Genomic DNA, 19,216 nt, shown 5'->3' with positions numbered 1-19,216 from the left:
CAGATTTGTGATAAATCTTCTCGTAAATAACAATAACATTGTAAAACGTCATAATGACAACGTCAAAACCATATGTTTATGTCTTGTGTGTACGTGGAGGTTTTCTAGTTTTTCTAAAGTTTGTTTTTCCGCTTAAAGGCTTCCTTATTTCCTGTCGCAAAGCTATAAAATACCACTTAAAATTAGGTGAGTACACCGCTCTAAAGCCTTAACACAATGTAAACAAGATTCACGAATAAACTTAAGGTTTAGCGCACAATGTGGGGGGATCAGAATCCTGATCCTGGGGGGACCGAAGTTAAAGGACCCTCCCAAGAACAAGCCCTTACTGAGCTCAAAGATCAGAATGAGCAGCAACTCGTGCTCATAGCGCAGTTAAAGGAAATGCTTAGAAAAGAACAGAGTAGTGTTTCCCAAGATAAAGTAAGTTGTTTCTATTTTCTCTGGAAATCTTCAGTTTTTCTTATAGGTAGAAGAATATGTTAATACTTTAAACAAGGCCAGAGCCAAGAGATTTAAACAGAAAAAGGGGGAAGCTAGTTGTAGTCCTAATATATCTACAAGTAGTGCTAATATTGATGCAAGTAAGAAGGAAAGAATGAATCTTCTAAGGCAACAACTAGAAGAAAACAAGTCAGTATTTATTATCCATAAGCCCATGTATTTATAGTAAGAATCTCATTGTTTTCAGGGCTAAATTAGCCGAAAGGGGAAAGAGTCAGAAAGGCATTGAAGAGATGGTTTCTCAGATGCAAGCTCAATTGAAAGATTCTCAAGTTTTAGCTGGTTCTAGCTCCCATAACAGCTCCCTTCTAGATGTGAAAAATCTAGAATACAATGAAAACACTCCCCAGAAAGAAGTGTACAATATTTTACTAATAAAAGAAAGAAAAATTGCAGAGCTTTTGAGTAAAAGTCAAAAACTTGAAGGGACTATAATAGATTTACAAGAGAATTTGAAAGAAAAAGACTCAGTTATTGATGCCCGAACCAAAGCTATAACTTTAATGTCAGACAGTTTGAGTAAAAAAGGGAAAAGAACTTTGGATGCCTTGGAAGAGACAAAAGAGCAAATGAGGCAGATGCAGGAGAATTTTGTCACTTTAGAGGCTGAAATGAAAGCAAGACAATTGAGCTTACTTAATGATTTGAAGGTGAAGAATTTTGAAATTACTGAGCTGCAAGATATAAATAAAAAGCTGGAACTGGAAAGAGTTGAAAATGTAGGAAAAGTTTCTTTAGAGGAAGGTTCAGATATTACAGAAGCTTTACAAAAAGAAATTGAAAATATCCAGTTAGAGAAACAAGATTTGGTAATGAAATTGGAGGAAGTTACCAGTGAAAATTCCAAACAGTTACTGAAAATATCACAGTTAGAAAATGCTACCATTTGTCAAAATTCTGCACTTCTTGATGAATTAAATGATTTGAAACTAAAACTAGAAGAAACAAGGTTAAATTTACAAGCTAAAACGGAAGAAAATGAACAAATCTTAACTACAAACAAGAAATTAATTGAGGAGAACTCTGAACACCTACTGAAGGTTGGGCTATTAGAGGAGGCTGCAAAAGTCAGTACTATTTCCAAGGAAAAAAGCTCTGTTCTGGCTTTGAAAGATGGTAAGTGTAAAGCTCCTCCCATTTCATTCACGTTTGGTTTATCATTCATTAATTACAGAAAATGAAGAGATTTCTAAATTAAAAAAACAACTGGATGAGAGTAACAAGAGTATGATTAAAATGAGGGCAGTTCAGAAGGGAAAGGTTAAAGAGCTAAACAAGAAACTAGATCAATTTAAGAGAATGAATGATTCTAATGCATTAATAACACAGCTACAAAATGAGATTAGTAAATTAAATGAAAAAGTGGCTGAACTCGAAGATGAAAAGGGAAATTTGCAATTGAAAATGGTTGATTCTACCACTAGCTGCAAAGAAGGTAAGTTACATTGAAACTCCGAAATTTTTCCATAAATGGCAACATCTTACCTCTCTTTTGTTTTAAATGCATTGCAAGTATGTTCTAAGATATAATGTTGTTAGACATTCAAATATTACCTTCCAAATTGGTACATTATTTTTCATTTATTATTAAATTAGATTTACTAAATTTATATACATTTTTCAGACCAATCGGATGTTGAAACAGAACTTAAACACCTCAAGAATAAATTAGATATTGCTGAGCAGCAATTGGATGAAAAGGACAAAGTCATTCAAATTCTTGAAGAAGGTACACAGTATTGAAACTGTTGCAAAATGTATCATTAATTGAAATTTGCAGAGGTCTTATCATTGAAGGACGATTTAAAGTTGAAAGCTGAAGAAGAAGTGAAAGTTAGCAGTCAGGTGTCCTCAGAAATGTCTTCCATTTATTATGAAGAACAAATAGAAAAACTGGAACGTGAAGAGAGTAAACTAAATGAGCAAATAGATTTCTTAAAAGCAGAAAAAGAAGGGATTTTGCAAGAACTAGAAAACGCTAAGAAAGAGAAGCAGGAATTGAACTCTAAATTGGAAATTTACATTCAGGTTATTATTTCTCAATAACGAGTACAAAATCATAAAATAATGAATTAATTAGGAGAACATGGACCTAATCGACAAACTGGAGAAATTAAGCGCCGAGAAAGTTTCTTCCGCCGAAAGCATCGAAATCGTGGAGGGCTTAACGCAACAAGAGAAACTGGAACTTGCAGCGTATCAAAAGCACTTAAACCCCGAAGGTGAAACTTTAAATTAAACTCTTAATTTTATACTCAAAATATGACTTAGATATATCAGAACCTCATCTGAAATCTCCTGAGGACGACCCACCAGCAGAACTTAACGAAACAGTGTTGCAACTCAACGAGGATACCGCGGAATTGCTGCAAAAGATCGATATGTTCACGCAGGAGAGGAAGGAGGTGATGCAAAAGATGGAGGGTTTGAAAGAGGAAAATTGTGCCTTAAATGTTAAGGTGGGTTTCAGGAAGTTTTAGTTCAGGTTCAAGTTGTTAATAAGTTTCATTAAACAGTTGCAGGAGATTGAGAACAACAGGGACATACTGGAGGAGACTTATGAACAGCTGCAGAATGAGAAAGAGCAGCTTGAACATGAGAAGGAAGAGTTGTCTGCGAAATTAGGAGAGTTGGAGAAGGATAAACTCGAAGAGGTGCGAAGTTGCTACGAGTTGAGTGTTTTTTATTGATATTAATTTTTTATGTGGTTCCAGGGAGAGTCTGCCCATTTAACTCTAGAGCTAAAGGAGCTGCAGGCCAAATTTCAAAGCTTAGTCCAGGAAAACGACCGATTGAAGCAAACACTTAAAGACTTCAACTCAGTTATGCAAGAGAAATACGATCTGGAAACAAAACTTGGAGAAGTAGTAGAAAACAACACGAATTTGGACTCTAAATTAAACTCAGACTTGGACGAGATCAACAACTATCAACTAATAATTGAAGAAAACAAAACCGAACTGATTAAATCAGCAGATGAAATTAACAGACTTCAAATCCGGTTGGAGGAGCGCGAACGAGACATTCAAGAGCTGCACATTAACATTAGCGAGCTAAATAGTGTGATTGACGAACTGCAGAACAAAGAGGGTAAATTTGAAGCTATCGGGTCAGAACTTGACGAATTGAAATCAACACTAAAAACGCAAATTGAACAAGCAAATGAATACGAAGAAGAACTCGCTAATAACAACCAAACAATCCAAAGGTTAAATGAGGAAATTTTGGTAGTTAATCGACGAATATTTGAGCTGGATAATCAACTGGAATTGAAGGAGGGAGAACTGGAAAAACTGGCCAAAGAAGTCAGCAACAAGGATGCCATAATCAAGGGCCTTCAGATTGATATTGAGGAGAAGGATCGCTCGTTTAAGACCGTCAGCGAAGACATCAAAGAAAAGTATTTGCAGCTGCAACAGAAGCTTGACAGCGACGATCAGAAGCTAGTGTTGGAATTAAGTAATAGGAATAAGGAACAGCTGGAGAAAATGAAGAAAATTGCCGCAAATTTAAAGAAAAAGACTCAGGCTTATCAAGAATTAGAAGAAGCTTTTAAAGCCGAGAAAGAAAGGTGGGAAACTGAGGACAGGAAAAAGACGCAAATTATTGAATTAAAAACTGAGGAACGTGCAAACCTTAGCGACGAACTAAGAGTTCTGCGAGAAGAAATAGAGACTTTACAACAAATCAATGCAGAACAACAGCAATACATTCAGGAATTAAAGCACAAAGAAGAGAAATTACTAGAGACCAACTTACAGCAAGAAATGTCCGCCAGTCTCCACGAAGTGCCTCCCGACTTCTTACAGAGCAATCCTGACGACAAAATCCGAGAGTTAGAGCTCTTGCTTGAAACCAATGAAGGGGAAATTATGCACTACAAGGAGAGAGTTTCCCGGCTTGAGGAGGACGTGAGGAAGCTCCAGGAAGTCAAAGTCGAACTGGAAGTGGCCAATTCTCAGTTAAATGAGAAGCTGGACTTAACTTCCACTGATTTTAAAGAGAAAGCTCTGCTTCAAGATGAGTTGGAAATGCGTTTGTCCGAAGTTACTTCTTACGACGAAGCTTTGCAGAAAAAATGGCAGAAAACACTAGAAGAGTTATCAGAGATTGGAAAAAAGAACAATGAGCAAGAGGAGCTTATTAAAAAGCTGAAATTTAAGCTCAAGAAATCCCATGATCGCGTCAGCGAATTGAAGGGAGCTCAAGAGAGTTTACAGGAACTTGAAGCTGCTAATGAAACATTGAAAAACCATGTAACTTTTCTTGAAGAAAATCAAAGACACATACAAAGCGAAAACGAGGCGTTGCAGCGCAGAAATGTATCTGATTATGAGAAATTTGAGAGCGATTATCAGGTACAGCTGGAAGCGTTGATTAAGGCCAAAAATGAGCTTACAGTAGATAATGAGAAGCTACAAGAAAGGGTTAAGGAGTTAGAAGAGAGGGAACAGGAGCTTGGGCTTGAAATCGTTGATGTTAGAAAAAAAATGGAAGAAACTGAGGAAGTTAAAGTGGAAGAAGTGCGGATTCTCTTGGAAGATTTACAGGCGGCGAAAGAGCGCAATAATGAGTCAAATTTGAATCTCCAAGAATCTTATAGAAAAATCGAGCAGCTTTCCCAGGAAGTTGAGCTCGCAAAGCAAAGTTTTGCAGTGCTGGAAACGCAACTAGAAGAAGTGGTCGCGGAGAAAGTAAGTCTTCAAAAATCTCTAGAGGAATCCCAGAAAAATTTGGAGGGAATGCGAAGAGAATTGCAGGGATCTCAGGAAGAATCTGGGGGCCTAAGACTTCAAATTCAAGCCTTAGAATTCGCCAAAGACACTTTAGAAGCATCGTGCCAATCCTCGCAAAAACTTGACTATTTCGAAGCTCCTGAGGCACTCACATCTGCGGAAGGACTTAAATTAACTGTAGTAGCGAACGTTGAAGAAGAACATAATTTAACTGAGGTTAAACTATTGAGAGAGAAACTTGAAAGGCTGCAGCAAGAAAATCACGCTCTACTTTTCGCAAACTCCTCATTAGAAGCCTCGTATGAGTCCACACAAAAGCCCGTCAACGTGAATCTGGAGGCTCGGAACGGAATTGCAGAATCACAGCAGGAAATACCGGTTTTTAGTGCGTTTGCACAGCAACCGCTGGGGGCAGCAGAAAATTGGTTTGAACAACAATCCAGTCAGGCAGTAAATCGCCCTCCGAATATTGAAATTTCCCGAGCTGCCCAAACGACCCCAGTCATCGAGGAAGGGCGCGAAGCACTATTGCAAAAAATCAAAGCCCTGGAATTTCTACTATACAGCGTAGATAAAGAGAAGGAGATTGCGTTGGATCAGTGCACGGAGATGGTTAATACTTTAACGGAAATGATTTACGATCATCCTAAGTCAGATTTGGAGTCTCAAATATTATCTCCAGAAGCTTTGGAACCCGACAAACAAGCCATGCAAGCGTTGGAATATGCCCCCACTAATGAATTATTTGGTCCTCATTCAAATCCTATAGAGGAAGTTGTCCAGGCTAAAAAAGCATATATTTGCTTTGACGATGAGGATCCCAAACCCTCAACTTGCAAAGAAGTGGAATCCCAAATAATGTCTGAAGCAGCAGTAGCCGAGCAAAAAACGGATAAACGTGAAATGCAAAAGTTGGAGTTTGAAGCTACAGATCAAAGTATCGGAGAGCAGAAAGGGCCGGTAGTAGAGCCACAGGCGCAACCTAAACATGCATATCTCTGCTACAACAAAGAAGATAAACCGCAGAGTCTCGAGGCTTTTGAAGAGAATGATGACGGTTGGGCCTGGGGGCCTGAAGAGGCGCGTCTTGAAGCCGAGCATTTAAGCTCCCAGGAAAACATCCCTCAAGTCAAGAATCTGCTTCTGGAAGTGCAGCAGTTGAAAGAGAACATTAAAATACTACAAATTGAGAGAGAAAATCATTTAGAGGAAATCAAGCAGTTGCAGGTAAAATCGGGGAAATTGATAAAAAAATGCAAGGAATTGAAGGCGAAAAAACCTGACGATGGGGGCTTTTTTGACTTGAACGAAACCATTCAGGAAGAGCTTAAAGGACAAGTGCAGCAGCTGGAGAAGCGAGTCAAGGAGCTTAGTTCTGAGCACGAAAGGGAGAAAACCGAGAAGAGTAGTTTGCTAAAGAGAGTTGACGTGTTAACGGCAGCTAACGATAGATTAACAGAAATGAAAGAAATCCAAGATGCAGAGGTGCACAGGCTGCGAAGGAAATGCGAAGATGCCACTGAGAAGTTGAAGGAGTTTGAGTGGACGCATGAAGGTTCTTTAAATCCACAAAAACCGACAACGTCGAATCTGGATCAAGCGAGTAGAATCAAAGAACTGGAGGACACGATTAAAGACTTGAGTCTGGACAATGAAGAGCTGCAAACATTGCTGGAGGAGCAAACTGCCAAGAGGCTTGAATCTGAGAAAAACAAATTTAGTGGAAACGAAGAAGAATTAAAGGAACTTAGAAATATGAACCAAAACTTACACAAGGAGCTTGAGGAAGTTAAACAGAGAATCACAGAGCTTCAAGTAGAAAAGCAAATTTTAATAGAAGAGAAAGCTCAGATAGAGAAGACTCTTCGAGACACTGAGGCTACGGTGTTTGAGCTAGAAAGACATATGGAGAAATCCCAAATAGATCTCAAAGAAAAACAGACATTTGATCTGGAAAATCAACAGAAGCAAGTCAGTGAGGTGCAAAGCAAATTGGACTTGTCTATAAAAGAAAAATTTGAACTACAAAGCTTACTAGCTCAAACTCACGAGGAACTACGTTTGAAAATTGAAGAAAATCAAATAATAAAGTCACAACTGGATCAAGCTTTCGACAGTCAGTTTGAGACCTCCGAATTGAGGTCGCAAATTGATCATTTGAATGTGCTGCTACGCGAGAAAGATGAGGTTATTTCTGGGCAAAATAGTGAATTAGAAGCACTGCAAAAGAATCTTCAATCCGCTGCCTCAGAAAAGAATAATTACTTCGAAGCAGCGTTGCAGGATAAAATAGAGCAAATACGACAGAGCCAAGAGGTAATTAACGAACTTCAAGAAAGAATCAAAGAGCTGGAAGGATTTGCTGTGCAGAAGAACGCTCTGGAGCAAGAGAAACAGGTACTACATAGTCAGTTGCAACAGAGAATTGAGGAAAAGAATATAATCGCAGGGGAGCTGGAATTAAACAAGGAATCTTTAGGATTAATTACTCAGGAAATTGAGCAATTAAAAGAGGAGAAACTAACCAAAGATACGGAAATCCAGAGACTTTTAACTGAGAGTCAGAACAAGGAACAAGAGTTTCAAGATAGAGTCAATGCACTCATGAATGAGCTAAATGAAAACTGGCAAGTTCAAGTGGACCAACGTGGATCTGATGTGGCAGAAAGTTGGAAAATACATTTAGAAGCTGTAGAAAAAGACTATATATCTGCCCAAGAAAAGCTGAAGCAAGACATGCAGGAATTGGAAGAAAAGTGCAACGTCCTGGTGAATGAAAACAATGAGCTGAGGAAGAACGTTGATCAGGAGATCAAGAATGAAGTGGACAAAATGTCGGCGCTGCAGCAGCAAATTGGCAGCTTACAGCACACTATTAACGCCCTAAATCAATCCTTGGAAGAGAAAAATAGGCAAATTGAGGAAATCCAAAACAATCTTTCTAATTATTCATCTCTGGATCAGGAGTTGCAGGCACTGAGACTGGACAATGCAGAGAAAGAAAAGAAACTCTCTGCCATTAACGTAGTTATTGAGACTACCCAAAAACAATTCGATGAAAAACGAGAAGTAGTTGAAGAAATCGTCTCGATTTTAGAGAAGAACACCACTTCTCCAATTTCCTACGAAAAACTTGATATTCTTCAAGAGTTCCAACGCCAATTGGGATCGAATAGAGAAAGGGAAAGCGAAATTCTAAAATTAACTCATGACATTCAAGAGTGGGAAGAAAGGCTAAATCGCCTTGCAGGAGAAAAAGGCAGGGAAATTATAGGGCTTAATCAAGTAATTGAGGATTTAGAGAGAGAATTGAGTGTTGTTCATGAAAAAGAGGCGGAAATAGTGCGTTTAAACTCAGAATTAATGAGTCTACAAACAGCGGTTGAAACCGTTCAGCTAGACCTAGATAAGCTAAGGCAGGAACATTTAAATTGTCTGTTAACCATAGAAGATAGTAATCGAAAGATTCGAGAATATGAAAATTTACAACAATCGCTGCAGCAAAGTCTTTACCAAAAAGATGAGTTAATTGAGAGCACGAGGAAGGAAATTTCACGTTTGCAAGGTGAAAATCACGACAAAATGGTGGAGGAGCTAAGTAGCGCGTTTGCCAAACTAAAGGAAGAATACTTGGAAATGCAGGTAAGTCGCTTACAGTTACTATTTTTTATTAGAAATCCAATAATGAAGTTTCTGGTTCTAGACCTCCCTTTCTCAGACCCAAACTGACCTTGCAAAGGCGAAAGGTGATTTATCGCAGCAATCTCAGGCTCTCCAATCGGCCAATGAAAACATTTTGCAACACCAACAAGTTCATGTCTATTACGAACAAGAAAACTCCAGATTAAAGGATCTGGTCGATCAAAGAGAGAGGGAGTACCACAGTTCGGTGGAAATGTTACAAAATAATCAACTCACTGAGGTTCAAAGACATTATGAAGAATTGTTATCGAATAAGGACATCGATGTGGCCACATTGAGGAGTCAAATTCAAGAGCTTGCCAGTGCGAATCAAAGCTATGCAGAAAGGTTTGTGTTGAAGAAAAAAGTCGATGTATGGTTTAAGAAAAGTTCGGTGTTATAGATTGAATCAGGAGATAGCAGCAAAGGAACAGGTTGTGCTGGAACTGAAGGAACGCACCCAATTGGTAGATGAAGATACCAAACAGCTGGAAGAGCTTAAATTGCTGATCGAGGATCAAGTTGCCAAGATCGAACAGCTAAAGAAAGATTTGTTCGACAAAAGCTTACAGTATGATAGTTTAATAGCAGAAATGGATGTCGGAAGAATTCCGGTCATGAGACAACCTACTCCAGCTTACTCTAATGTAAGTGTTTTAACATTAATTCTGAATTTATTTTTTTATTTCTTGAAGCAGGAAACCACCCCAAATACACGCTCTTACACAGACGATGATCTTACTGAACTTGTGAGCAGAGCAGAGCTGGATCTCGCCTTGTATATGCTACATCAAAGGGACGTGAGATGTGAAGAGCTGACTGTGGAGTTGACTCAATTATTAGAGGAGAGAGATACTCTGCAGTTGAGACTCTCTAATGCCATAAGAGAGAAAGAGGAATTAAGAAGATTTGCGGGTGACAATGATAATACATTTAGTCCGCAGCTAAGGGATAATAGCCAAATCCAATCCACGTCAACGCATTTATTGAACAGTACAGCAGAAGCAGCCAAAGATTCAATGGAGAGTGAAAAAAACTTAGCTACAAAGTATGTACTAGATTCTCTGAGAAGACAAAATTGAGATTGAGAAAGAAATTTTGTTTTATTTGCAGATTATCGGAATTGCGGAATATTGGCTATAAGAAAGATAAAACATTTGTGGATGAACAGGAAGCAAGGCGATTGCAACAATTGGCGATAATGCAGCAGCACATAAATGAAGCGTCAAAGCTGCCTCCGGAGGCAGCTGCGAAGCTGGTAGATGCGACTTACACTCTTTCTCGTGATGTTCAGAGTCCTTCCAAAGTCCTCCTCAACTGGTTATGGGGCAAGAACCCCCCTAAGGCCAACGATTCATAGCACAAATTCGCCGCTCCTAGAGTTATAAGTTTAAAGATGAATAAGTCGGTACGAAAAATTAAAAAATTGCGCCAGTCCTCGACATTCCTATCGTAATGGACTAAAGCCAGATTTGACCACAAAATGGTACTGAAGTGGGCAATGATTTACGCATGTTTAATCCGAACTTTTTCAGTTAATTTTTGAGAGTCTAAATGGTGTGATAATTAGGGTCTTAACAATTTTCTATGGTATAGTTAGGTGCGAAAATTAAAATTGTTGTTTCTTGTATATTTTTGTTTAAACTTTTCTAAATATATTCTATACCTTTGAGGCGGATTGTTCTTTTTTTCTTTGATTCTATTTAGAAATGACCTCTCACACATGAGTAGGGGTAGGAATTTTAGAGTGTTTCACACATTTTGCGCATTCACCATTCATAAATTTTTAGTTTACCGTTAATTTTTGCTTTTCTACAATTTGCTGAGCCCTAAGTAAAGAGTGAATGTAATTCTCAGTTGGATTTAACTAAGAATAGTGTGCAATTTCACTGTTCCAACCTATTGTTATACATGAGGTTAGATTGCCAAATAGAATATAAGAAAAAATTTAACTTTTCTGGTGTAATATGATTCAAATATATTCTGAAATTTTAACAGTAATTAATTGCTTTTTATTATCGGCTGCGATGCAAGAGTGGTTTGAAGCCAACTCATGATAAATTTAATTTAAATAATAATCAAGAAATTTAATAAAATAATGTAGAATGTGAACAAAACTACATTCGCCAAATGTTCAAGAAAGTGAATAAAGCTACTAAAAACAACAATCTGTGGTTATTGTTTTTAAAATACAAAGAACAATAGTGAAATAATATGAAAACGACGACGCACCCCTCAGATATCCAGAAAACAGACTATTTTCCAATTTCAGAATTAAAATACTCTGGATTTTAACCTTAGGTACAACTCAAATAAGAGAAACCAGAAACTTATAATAACCGTATATTAACAATATTGATACTTAACAAAACTACAAAAAAAAATTAAAAATATAAAATTACTATAAATCAAAACAATCACCTTGTAAAAATAATTATATACATTTACCTTGTTGAGTTGAATTGATCAATTGAAATATTAAATCCACACCAAACAAAAACCATCGTCACAATATACAGGAGATCCCTGAAATGACTGTACGACGCTTAACTAAAAATTCCTGAATCAAAAATAAGGCGTTCTAGACAAACTTACCTATATCCAATATTACTTCGTTTTGCCGCTACAGGACGCCAAAGTAGTCAAATTAATATCGTTTTTTTGAAATAATTGCTAAACGCTTTTATCGATTTTCACTAATTTTGGAACTAAGAGTTACTACATAAATTAACGTAGTTTGACGTGGGCGGGATCTTTTTTTAATGTGTTGAAATATTAAAAAAAGCACGTGGTTCGTAAATAAAAGTTTATATTTTTGTTACCCCCTGTACAAATAACTAATTTTTTCTCTGCCACAAGCTGATATTAAAAAAAAATGTATCTTGTAAAATTTTCACTACAAAATTGGATATAGGTTAATTTGCCTAGAACACCTTATTTTTAGTCACGTGTTGCACAGTTATTTTAGGGACACCTTATATATTATTATGGCAGTATTAAATTAAAATTTCTGAGGCACTAAATCGAATTATTTTTATCACGTGGAGAACCGAGAATATTTTGATCCAAATTATTTCATTAAAGAATGCACTACTGCTCTTACGTTTAGAGCTTTAAGGTCCGTGTACGTTTGACCAGTGCCCACGAATACGATTGGTTGGCCTGTGATATAAGTCATAGAAATCGCGGCACCAACCTGAAAGAAAACATCAGAAAATCTTTTTGTCCCTGAAAAACGGTTCGTTCACCTTATCGTCAATGGTGTCGAATTTGGTCAAGACAATCCCATCGATCAAATGTGGAGTGGATGTAGAAGAGTAGTCGGCCAAGGCCTGATTGAATTTAACTAATTGGTCCACGGCTTCGTTCCCGACTAAAGCTTCCCCCACAAAAAGCACCAAATCCGGTTCGTTTACTTTGATTAATTTAGTCAAAGCTCTCATTAGGGGCTCATTATCCTAAAGGAATAGAAATGAGACAAAGCTATAGGCAATGACACAACACTAACTTGCATTCTACCAGCAGTATCAATGAGAACTACGTCGAATTTTGACTCTTTGGCGAACTTAATTGCCTCCATTGCAATTCCAGCTGCATCTTTGCCATACCCTTGAATCAACACATTTACTTAGGCTGAAAAAAACGAATTTTTAAACCAACCTTTTTCGTATAATTGCACCATTTGTTTCCCTCCATGTCTCTCTGGTGGATGCAGAGCGTTTAAGTGACGCATATGAGTTCTGAGTTGCTCTACAGCCCCAGCTCTGGAATTTACTTTTAGGACACAAATCTTAGTTTAGATATTCTTATATAATTACCTAAAAGTATCGCAGGCCGCTATAAGTACTTGTAGATCATTTTCAATCAACCAGAAACAAATTTTTGATAAATTAGTGGACTTTCCAACGCCGTTAACCTATTAAGAAGCACAAGGAATTGCAGAATCTCCCTCAGATTTGCTCATTACTACTTACACCACAAAAACTCATAACAAAAGGTCTTCCATTTCTCTTTGCTTCCAAGCAGTCTCTTAAAATATCAACTCTCCTATTCGGACTTAGAATTTGTATCAAAGAATCGGTAAGAGTATTCTTGACAATGGTGGCAACCGAATCGAACGTCCCTACAAATTCCATCCTTTTTGTTGAGCTATGAAAAATTACCACGTAAATTCACCTAAAACTTTCCCCTCTAATTTCGTAGCCACAGAATCACACAATTTAATTGCTATATCAGAAGCTACGTTTTTAGCAATAAGGTGATCGCGCATTTTTTCGAGGGCCGGTTGCATGTCGGAAGTTGTAAGATTTTTTGAGCCTAATGGTTTAAAATATATTACGGAAAATTCCTCTTAAAGGGATAATTAAAAGATCTTACCTACAAGTCCCTTGAATATAGAAAACATCCCTCCCTTAGAAGGCTTCTTTGATTCATCTTTTTGTACTTCCTGGTCAGAATCATATTCATCATCAGATGATTCCACTTCAAGGTCTTTTATGCCGCCTTGCATTTGACCAACGATCTGAATGTAGATTGAAATAAATGGAAGAACTACCCAGTAAAAGGCATCTTACTTCAGTATCGGGGGTAAAGTGACTTTTAGCATCTTCAGGACGATCGGAAGTCCTCTCAAGATTGCCCAAGTCTTTGTTAGTGCCACCCAAATCCCACACTCTTGGTTTTTTACCTGCTTTCTCTTGAGTAGGACTTTTAGTAACTTTAGGACTTTTCCTTCAGGAAAGAATTATGTATGAGATGTAAAGCACAATAAAAATGTTTTTACTTGCTGTCAGATTTCTTTTTATTGGCCATTTTTTGCGCGAACTTAGCCCTGTTCATTGCCAAAGTGTCTTCACCAAAAGTGCCATTTTGTGAGGTTGAAGAGGGTGGAGATTCAACAGTTGTATCTAAAGGGAAAATTGGTTTAAGGACTAATTTATTGGTGTCAAAATTGAAGCCAGAAGGACAGAAAAATAAAGTCACACTAACCATTTTTGTCCCCCTTATTTTGACTCAATTTCATCTAAAATTGCATCTTGTATTGACTTACTCTCTTTAGCAAAATTCACTTCCTTCTTCTTATCTCTCTTGGCAGATTTCTCCTCACCTTTCCTCTCAATCATTGAACTTACAGTCTTTTTCGATTTCCCAGACTCATCGAAGGTTCGCATCTGTTTGGGAATTTTCGATTGTATCTTTCCCCATTCCACCGCTTTCTGAAGGGCGGTATTAAAGCTGTCCGAAAACTGAAACTCTTGGAAAAACCTCTTGTTTGAAAGCTCATTCTTGTATTTGTCTCGAAACTCCAGATGTATGTCATTTAAAAACTTGTCCACATAACTTAACTGGAGAATTTTCTGATAAGCCACCACAAACACCAAATCAAACTCGTTGTCTAGTTTGTACTGGAGCAGGAGGCCATTGTTCTCGAAAGTGTTTGTAGGCCTCTCCTAGTAAGAAAGGGGGGCTATTTGCAAAAGGAGATTTGAACATATTGAATGGATTTACCTGCAAGATGACATTCTGGATTAGTGCATTTACCGAAGAGGTAAACAGCTGGCTGGTGCTTTGGAAGTACCACAGTACTATGCCCCCTTTGGTGAAGATAGTAAATAAATCTAACATGTTTCCAAATTTGTACAACTAGCACTAAAAGTCTTTTAAAGCACGCGAAAACTCCACTAGTACACGTCGTTCACTAGCATGGCGCATCACGTCAGAAGTCTTGAGGATTGCTGAATAAGCAGAGTACTATTATGCTCTAATTCTTATAAGCTAGAAAGAAAACCACATTATCGTGACGTTTCTATTCCTCTTCTGTCAATGTCACTGTCTTCTGCTAGGTAAAATTGTTAATGGCGAATATGGTCTTTTTTGTTGAATAGAAGCATTTTTGTTCCTCTTCAATTTGTGCCAAAATTTGGCGTAATTTCGTCGATATTGTACTTTAGAAAGGCAAAAAAAGGCCCATAAATAAACCGGTCAATAGAAAGTAAGTCCCGTACTACTCAGGAAAAGAGCCAGCGACAAATTATGAGCTTGTTTATTTGGATTTTAACCACCCCGACCTAGGCGCAAGTTGTAGGTAGAAAAATAATGTATGCCTCAGCTAATTTACCAGTTATTACTTCAATTTTAGGACGTAAGCAATTCTGAGAAAATGAAGGCTATTATCACATTCGCATTAATATTACTGTTAAAAGGTGGGTACTATGCTTAGAAGATTAGTAACACATGCCCTTTAATGGAACCTATTTATCACAGGTGGTGTTTAAGGGCTTTTTACTATTTGAATTGATCCTGAGAGTGCACCACTCTAGCTGTATGATCATAAAATGGATCCCTAAAATAATCTTTACTTCATATTATTTGACTATTCCTAACATCTAAAAAATTTCTTTATAAACCAGCAGTCACCCACAGTGAACCTGCAATGCTCACTTCACCTGTAACAGCAAAGTGCGAATATTTTGGAAATAACACCACATGTTCTGATCAGTCAAATAGTTCTTGCTCGGTTGAAATCTGTGAGCCACCAGGGGAATATAAAAGAAGTCATTGCTTTGTTGTATGGTCAACCCTCCCTGATGGGTCTAAAAATGTGTCCCTAAAGGTAGAGCCTTATATCTTGATTTAAAGGTGCTTTATAGAATTTGTTTTAGGGTTGTTTATTAAATAATGAAGTTTGCCATGATCAAACTTTATGTGTAGAGAGAACCCACACCCCCAAAAACAATGTCCTGTTTTGTTGCTGTGAAGGAGATATGTGTAATCAAGATTTCACATGGGATCCAGCTCCCCCTGAACCTTCATCACCCAGCAGTGAGTAAATTAGATTTTAAGGGAATTCAATTACTGAAGGTTGAAGGTATCTTTCAGCTGCCATTCCTACTGTAATGGATGAAGATGATCAGAGTTTGCCCATATTTTTAACACTAATTGGGATATTGGGGCTTATGATTATAGTGTTGATCACTGGTATGCTTGTATGGACCCGAAGGCACAAGCCTTATTTCAGAGGTGTAAGTAGCATGTGTTCAAAAGTACCAATAATATTCCTTCTTGAAATTTGTTTTATTATTTTTAATTATTTATGTGAAGTATAAAAACTTATTTGTTTCATGCTCACAGTGGGGTGGCTACAATCTTTTTAAGGTATTAAAAACTATGGCATTAAACTATTGCTTCTTGACAAAAAAGGCAATTTGTGTTTCAAAATATTTAATCAAATGAAAACACAATTTTTTGCTAGCTAAAGGATGTTGCATGTTATCAATCAGGTCAAACATTGTAACATTTATTTCATATTGTTTATTGAGTCAGTCAGGGTCAAACAATTAAAAATGATAGTTACAGTATCATTATCTTGACCAATAATATGAATTGTTAACTGGCAAGATTTGTATTGAAATTAGATTTAGTTTCAATTTGAAAAAACATGGCAAATCAACCTTTCTACCTAATGATGATTCAAATATATTACAATAACATATTGGGTCATACTTTTCAAGTTACCGACATCAGATCCCCATCCAATCCCGCCACCGTCGCCACAACTCGAATGCCGACCTATTCAACTGCTTGAAATCAAAGCTCGAGGACGTTTCGGTGCTGTTTGGAGAGCTCAGTTCAAGACTGAGGAAGTGGCGGTTAAGATATTTCCTATCCAGGTAAGTCCCCATGCTGTTAGGTCTTATAATCAACTAAATTGACTCAAAAATATCGGTTTTTGGAGGCTCACAATACTTTGTAATACCAGCTCTTCTTTCAGGATAAGCAATCTTGGCAAACAGAAAAAGACATTTTCATGCTTCCTTTCATGGTCCATCCCAATGTGTTAGACTACATCGGCGCGGAAAAGCGGGGCGATAATCTTACTTCCGAGTTCTGGCTGATTACCGCGTACCATGAAAAAGGGTCTTTGTGCGACTATTTAAAGGCCTACACCTTAACTTGGCAAGATTTGTGCAAAATTGCCGAGTCTATGGGAAGGGGTAGGAATTTTTTTAATGTTAAAACAACTCGAAACGACGAAGGGGTTTTTTTAGGTTTAGCCCATCTACACGAACCCATTTCTGGCAAGACTCCCGGGGAAACGGCAAAACCGTGTATTGCCCATCGAGATTTCAAGAGCAAGAACGTTCTGCTGAAGAGCGATTTGACAGCTTGCATCGCGGATTTCGGTCTCGCCATCACCTTCGAGTCGGGAAAGTCGTGTGGCGATACACATGGCCAAGTGGGAACTAGACGGTAATGATTTTCTGTCGAGCACGAATGTGACCGAAAACCATGTTTTTTTCCAGATATATGGCTCCAGAAGTGTTGGAAGGAGCCATCAACTTTACTTCAGATTCTTTTTTGAGAATAGACATGTACGCTTGCGGTCTTGTGTTGTGGGAACTAGTCTCTAGATGCAACGTAATTAAGGGCTTCTGTGCGTGTTTTTTGTGGTAAAGGCAGATTTTTTAGGCGCAAGATGGGCCAATTCCGGAGTATCGTCTGCCATTTGAGGAAGAGAAAGAGGTGGGTTTGCATCCGTCTCTAGAGGATATGCAGGAACAGGTTGTACAGAAAAAGGTCAGACCCACAATTCAGCCACATTGGCGAACACACCCGGTAAGCTGGCAAAATGCGCAATCATAGTCTATTTTTGTCGACATGCTTACGATATAATTGCAATTTCTTCATAAACAATAGGGTCTCGCTGTATTGTGTGACACAATGGAGGAGTGTTGGGATCACGATCCAGAAGCAAGATTATCTGCTTCTTGCGTGGTGGAACGCATTTCAGTACAAAGCAGGTTTCAACATACGTCTATTAACATCGGAAGGATAGACAATTCTGATGCGGAGCAGCCGATGATCGGCAAAGCTTAGATAAGCAAGTAAGTACTAAAAATCTGTGGTCTAAGCGTCAAGGTGTCTCATTATTCCGTATATACGCGTAAGGAATGATTTATGTACTTTTATGTCTTCTGCTGCCTACATTTTTGCGTTTATACTTTAAATTAAATAAAATTTGTTAACAGTGGCAACCGCGCGTTTTGCGCAATTGATCACGTGATGTGCCGCTCTGCCAATAGTAGCTCTGAGGTACTATTGGTAGTGTGAGACGTTGCCATTTAGGGAATGTCCCTAATGGATGATATCCAATTTTTTAGTTATACGTACAAACAACTGATTAGTCAATATTTTTATCTTGAAATAAACTAGCCTTCATTACAAGATCAGTGCAATAGTATACAACTTGAGGGCCCTGTGTATAATTTCAGGAACAAAACCTATGATTGCGGCAACTCCGTACCTGCATCACCACAATAGTACCTGGCTGTTAATTCTCTTCTCTTCCCAACGCGGGCCTATTTCGCGTCATTCCTATACGACAAGGTTCTGTACAAACAAACCCTATATGCTTCCATATTCAAACACATAACAACTACACAACAGGAAACCAAAACATTGCCGAATTACCGTTTTTAGTAGATCGATGTGCCAGTAGTCTGAATTGTGTGTTTCAGGCATGCAAGTATCAATTGACTCGACGATTTTACATTACACATATCTCTTTTGAGTTTTGTGACGACGAATTTCCGTAGGTTTAAGATTTTAACGTGTATTTTAGGGGATTTTTTCAAAGGTTTTTGACAGAAGAGTAATGTTACTGTATTAAGACGAGAGTATTTTTGTTATTTATTCAGGTACTTTGTACATAAATAATTGTATGTGTATCATATTATAATAGGGATAATTATTACTGTAGATGTTTTAGAGATGATGTTGAAACGTGACGCATCTTCAAGTGTTTTCTACTATTTTTTTCCAGAGAGGTTCGTAGACGAATCGTTTCATTCGCCCGTTGCTAAGAAAACATTATTTTTTATTCCTTTTAAGTTTCCAATTTTGAGAATTGAAATGAATTTCGAATTCCCCAACTACGCGAGTTTAGTCAATAAAATGCCTATAGATTTTTTCTTTTTTTTTTTGTTCACCCATTTCAGGTTAAAAACGTGTAATCTAGTTGTTGAAAGTACGAGAAAAAGAGTACCTCTTTCTGTCGCAATGTATTTACATACGTATATATTCTTGCCAATTGAACAGTAATAATTCTCTTAGATTGAAATATAGTATATATTTTGTTAAATATATTCAATATAGTCTATTGCCCTTTTACCTAAAATGTAGCCAAATTTACGTGTTTTCCATAGATATCAGTTTGTTTTACTTTGGGTTGGTACACTTCCATCCAATCTAACCCAAATATAAGAAAGAATAAAATCAGCACTCTGTATATGTAT

At 37.6% G+C, this 19,216-nt stretch overlaps 3 protein-coding genes across 4 annotated transcripts; 2 read left to right on the top strand and 1 right to left on the bottom strand.

Moving 5' to 3' along the window:
- Positions 1-92: 92 nt before the first annotated feature.
- lva (lava lamp) lies at positions 93-10,873 on the top strand. Of its 2 annotated transcripts, XM_066400974.1 has the most exons (15): positions 93-186; positions 253-423; positions 470-633; positions 692-1,620; positions 1,679-1,939; positions 2,129-2,233; positions 2,285-2,532; positions 2,585-2,726; positions 2,776-2,963; positions 3,021-3,158; positions 3,219-8,882; positions 8,944-9,269; positions 9,325-9,568; positions 9,617-9,969; positions 10,035-10,873. In XM_066400974.1, exons 2-15 carry the CDS (start codon positions 259-261, stop codon positions 10,279-10,281), a joined length of 9,174 nt encoding a protein of 3,057 aa, XP_066257071.1. In that variant the 5' UTR covers positions 93-186; positions 253-258; the 3' UTR covers positions 10,282-10,873. The 2 variants fall into 2 exon arrangements, with proteins under 2 accessions (XP_066257071.1, XP_066257072.1); XM_066400975.1 differs by lacking the exons at positions 93-186; positions 253-423; positions 470-633 and having other exon boundaries at positions 1,602-1,626; positions 10,035-10,869.
- Positions 10,874-11,248: 375 nt separating this feature from the next.
- Positions 11,249-14,618, bottom strand: SrpRalpha (signal recognition particle receptor alpha). Its single transcript, XM_066400982.1, has 12 exons — positions 14,430-14,618; positions 13,972-14,371; positions 13,705-13,828; positions 13,496-13,652; positions 13,299-13,443; positions 13,098-13,238; positions 12,896-13,044; positions 12,740-12,837; positions 12,582-12,685; positions 12,430-12,530; positions 12,170-12,379; positions 11,249-12,117 (listed from the first exon to the last, which is right to left on the bottom strand). The coding sequence occupies exons 1-12, from the start codon at positions 14,544-14,546 to the stop codon at positions 11,992-11,994; spliced, it is 1,872 nt and encodes a 623-aa protein (XP_066257079.1). The 5' UTR covers positions 14,547-14,618; the 3' UTR covers positions 11,249-11,991.
- Positions 14,619-14,770: 152 nt separating this feature from the next.
- Positions 14,771-18,889, top strand: put (activin A receptor type 2 punt). The gene is made up of 12 exons (XM_066400986.1): positions 14,771-15,006; positions 15,061-15,124; positions 15,332-15,534; positions 15,584-15,743; positions 15,801-15,943; positions 16,433-16,591; positions 16,693-16,915; positions 16,970-17,171; positions 17,225-17,339; positions 17,391-17,537; positions 17,619-17,806; positions 18,194-18,889. The coding sequence occupies exons 2-11, from the start codon at positions 15,082-15,084 to the stop codon at positions 17,796-17,798; spliced, it is 1,575 nt and encodes a 524-aa protein (XP_066257083.1). The 5' UTR covers positions 14,771-15,006; positions 15,061-15,081; the 3' UTR covers positions 17,799-17,806; positions 18,194-18,889.
- The last annotated feature ends 327 nt before the right edge of the window (positions 18,890-19,216 follow it).

Source organism: Euwallacea similis, chromosome 22, assembly GCF_039881205.1.
Source record: "Euwallacea similis isolate ESF13 chromosome 22, ESF131.1, whole genome shotgun sequence".
Taxonomy (NCBI): Eukaryota; Metazoa; Arthropoda; class Insecta; order Coleoptera; family Curculionidae; genus Euwallacea; species Euwallacea similis.
The sequence above is the reverse complement of the archived record's forward strand: the minus strand, read 5'-3'. Positions and strand labels throughout refer to the sequence as shown.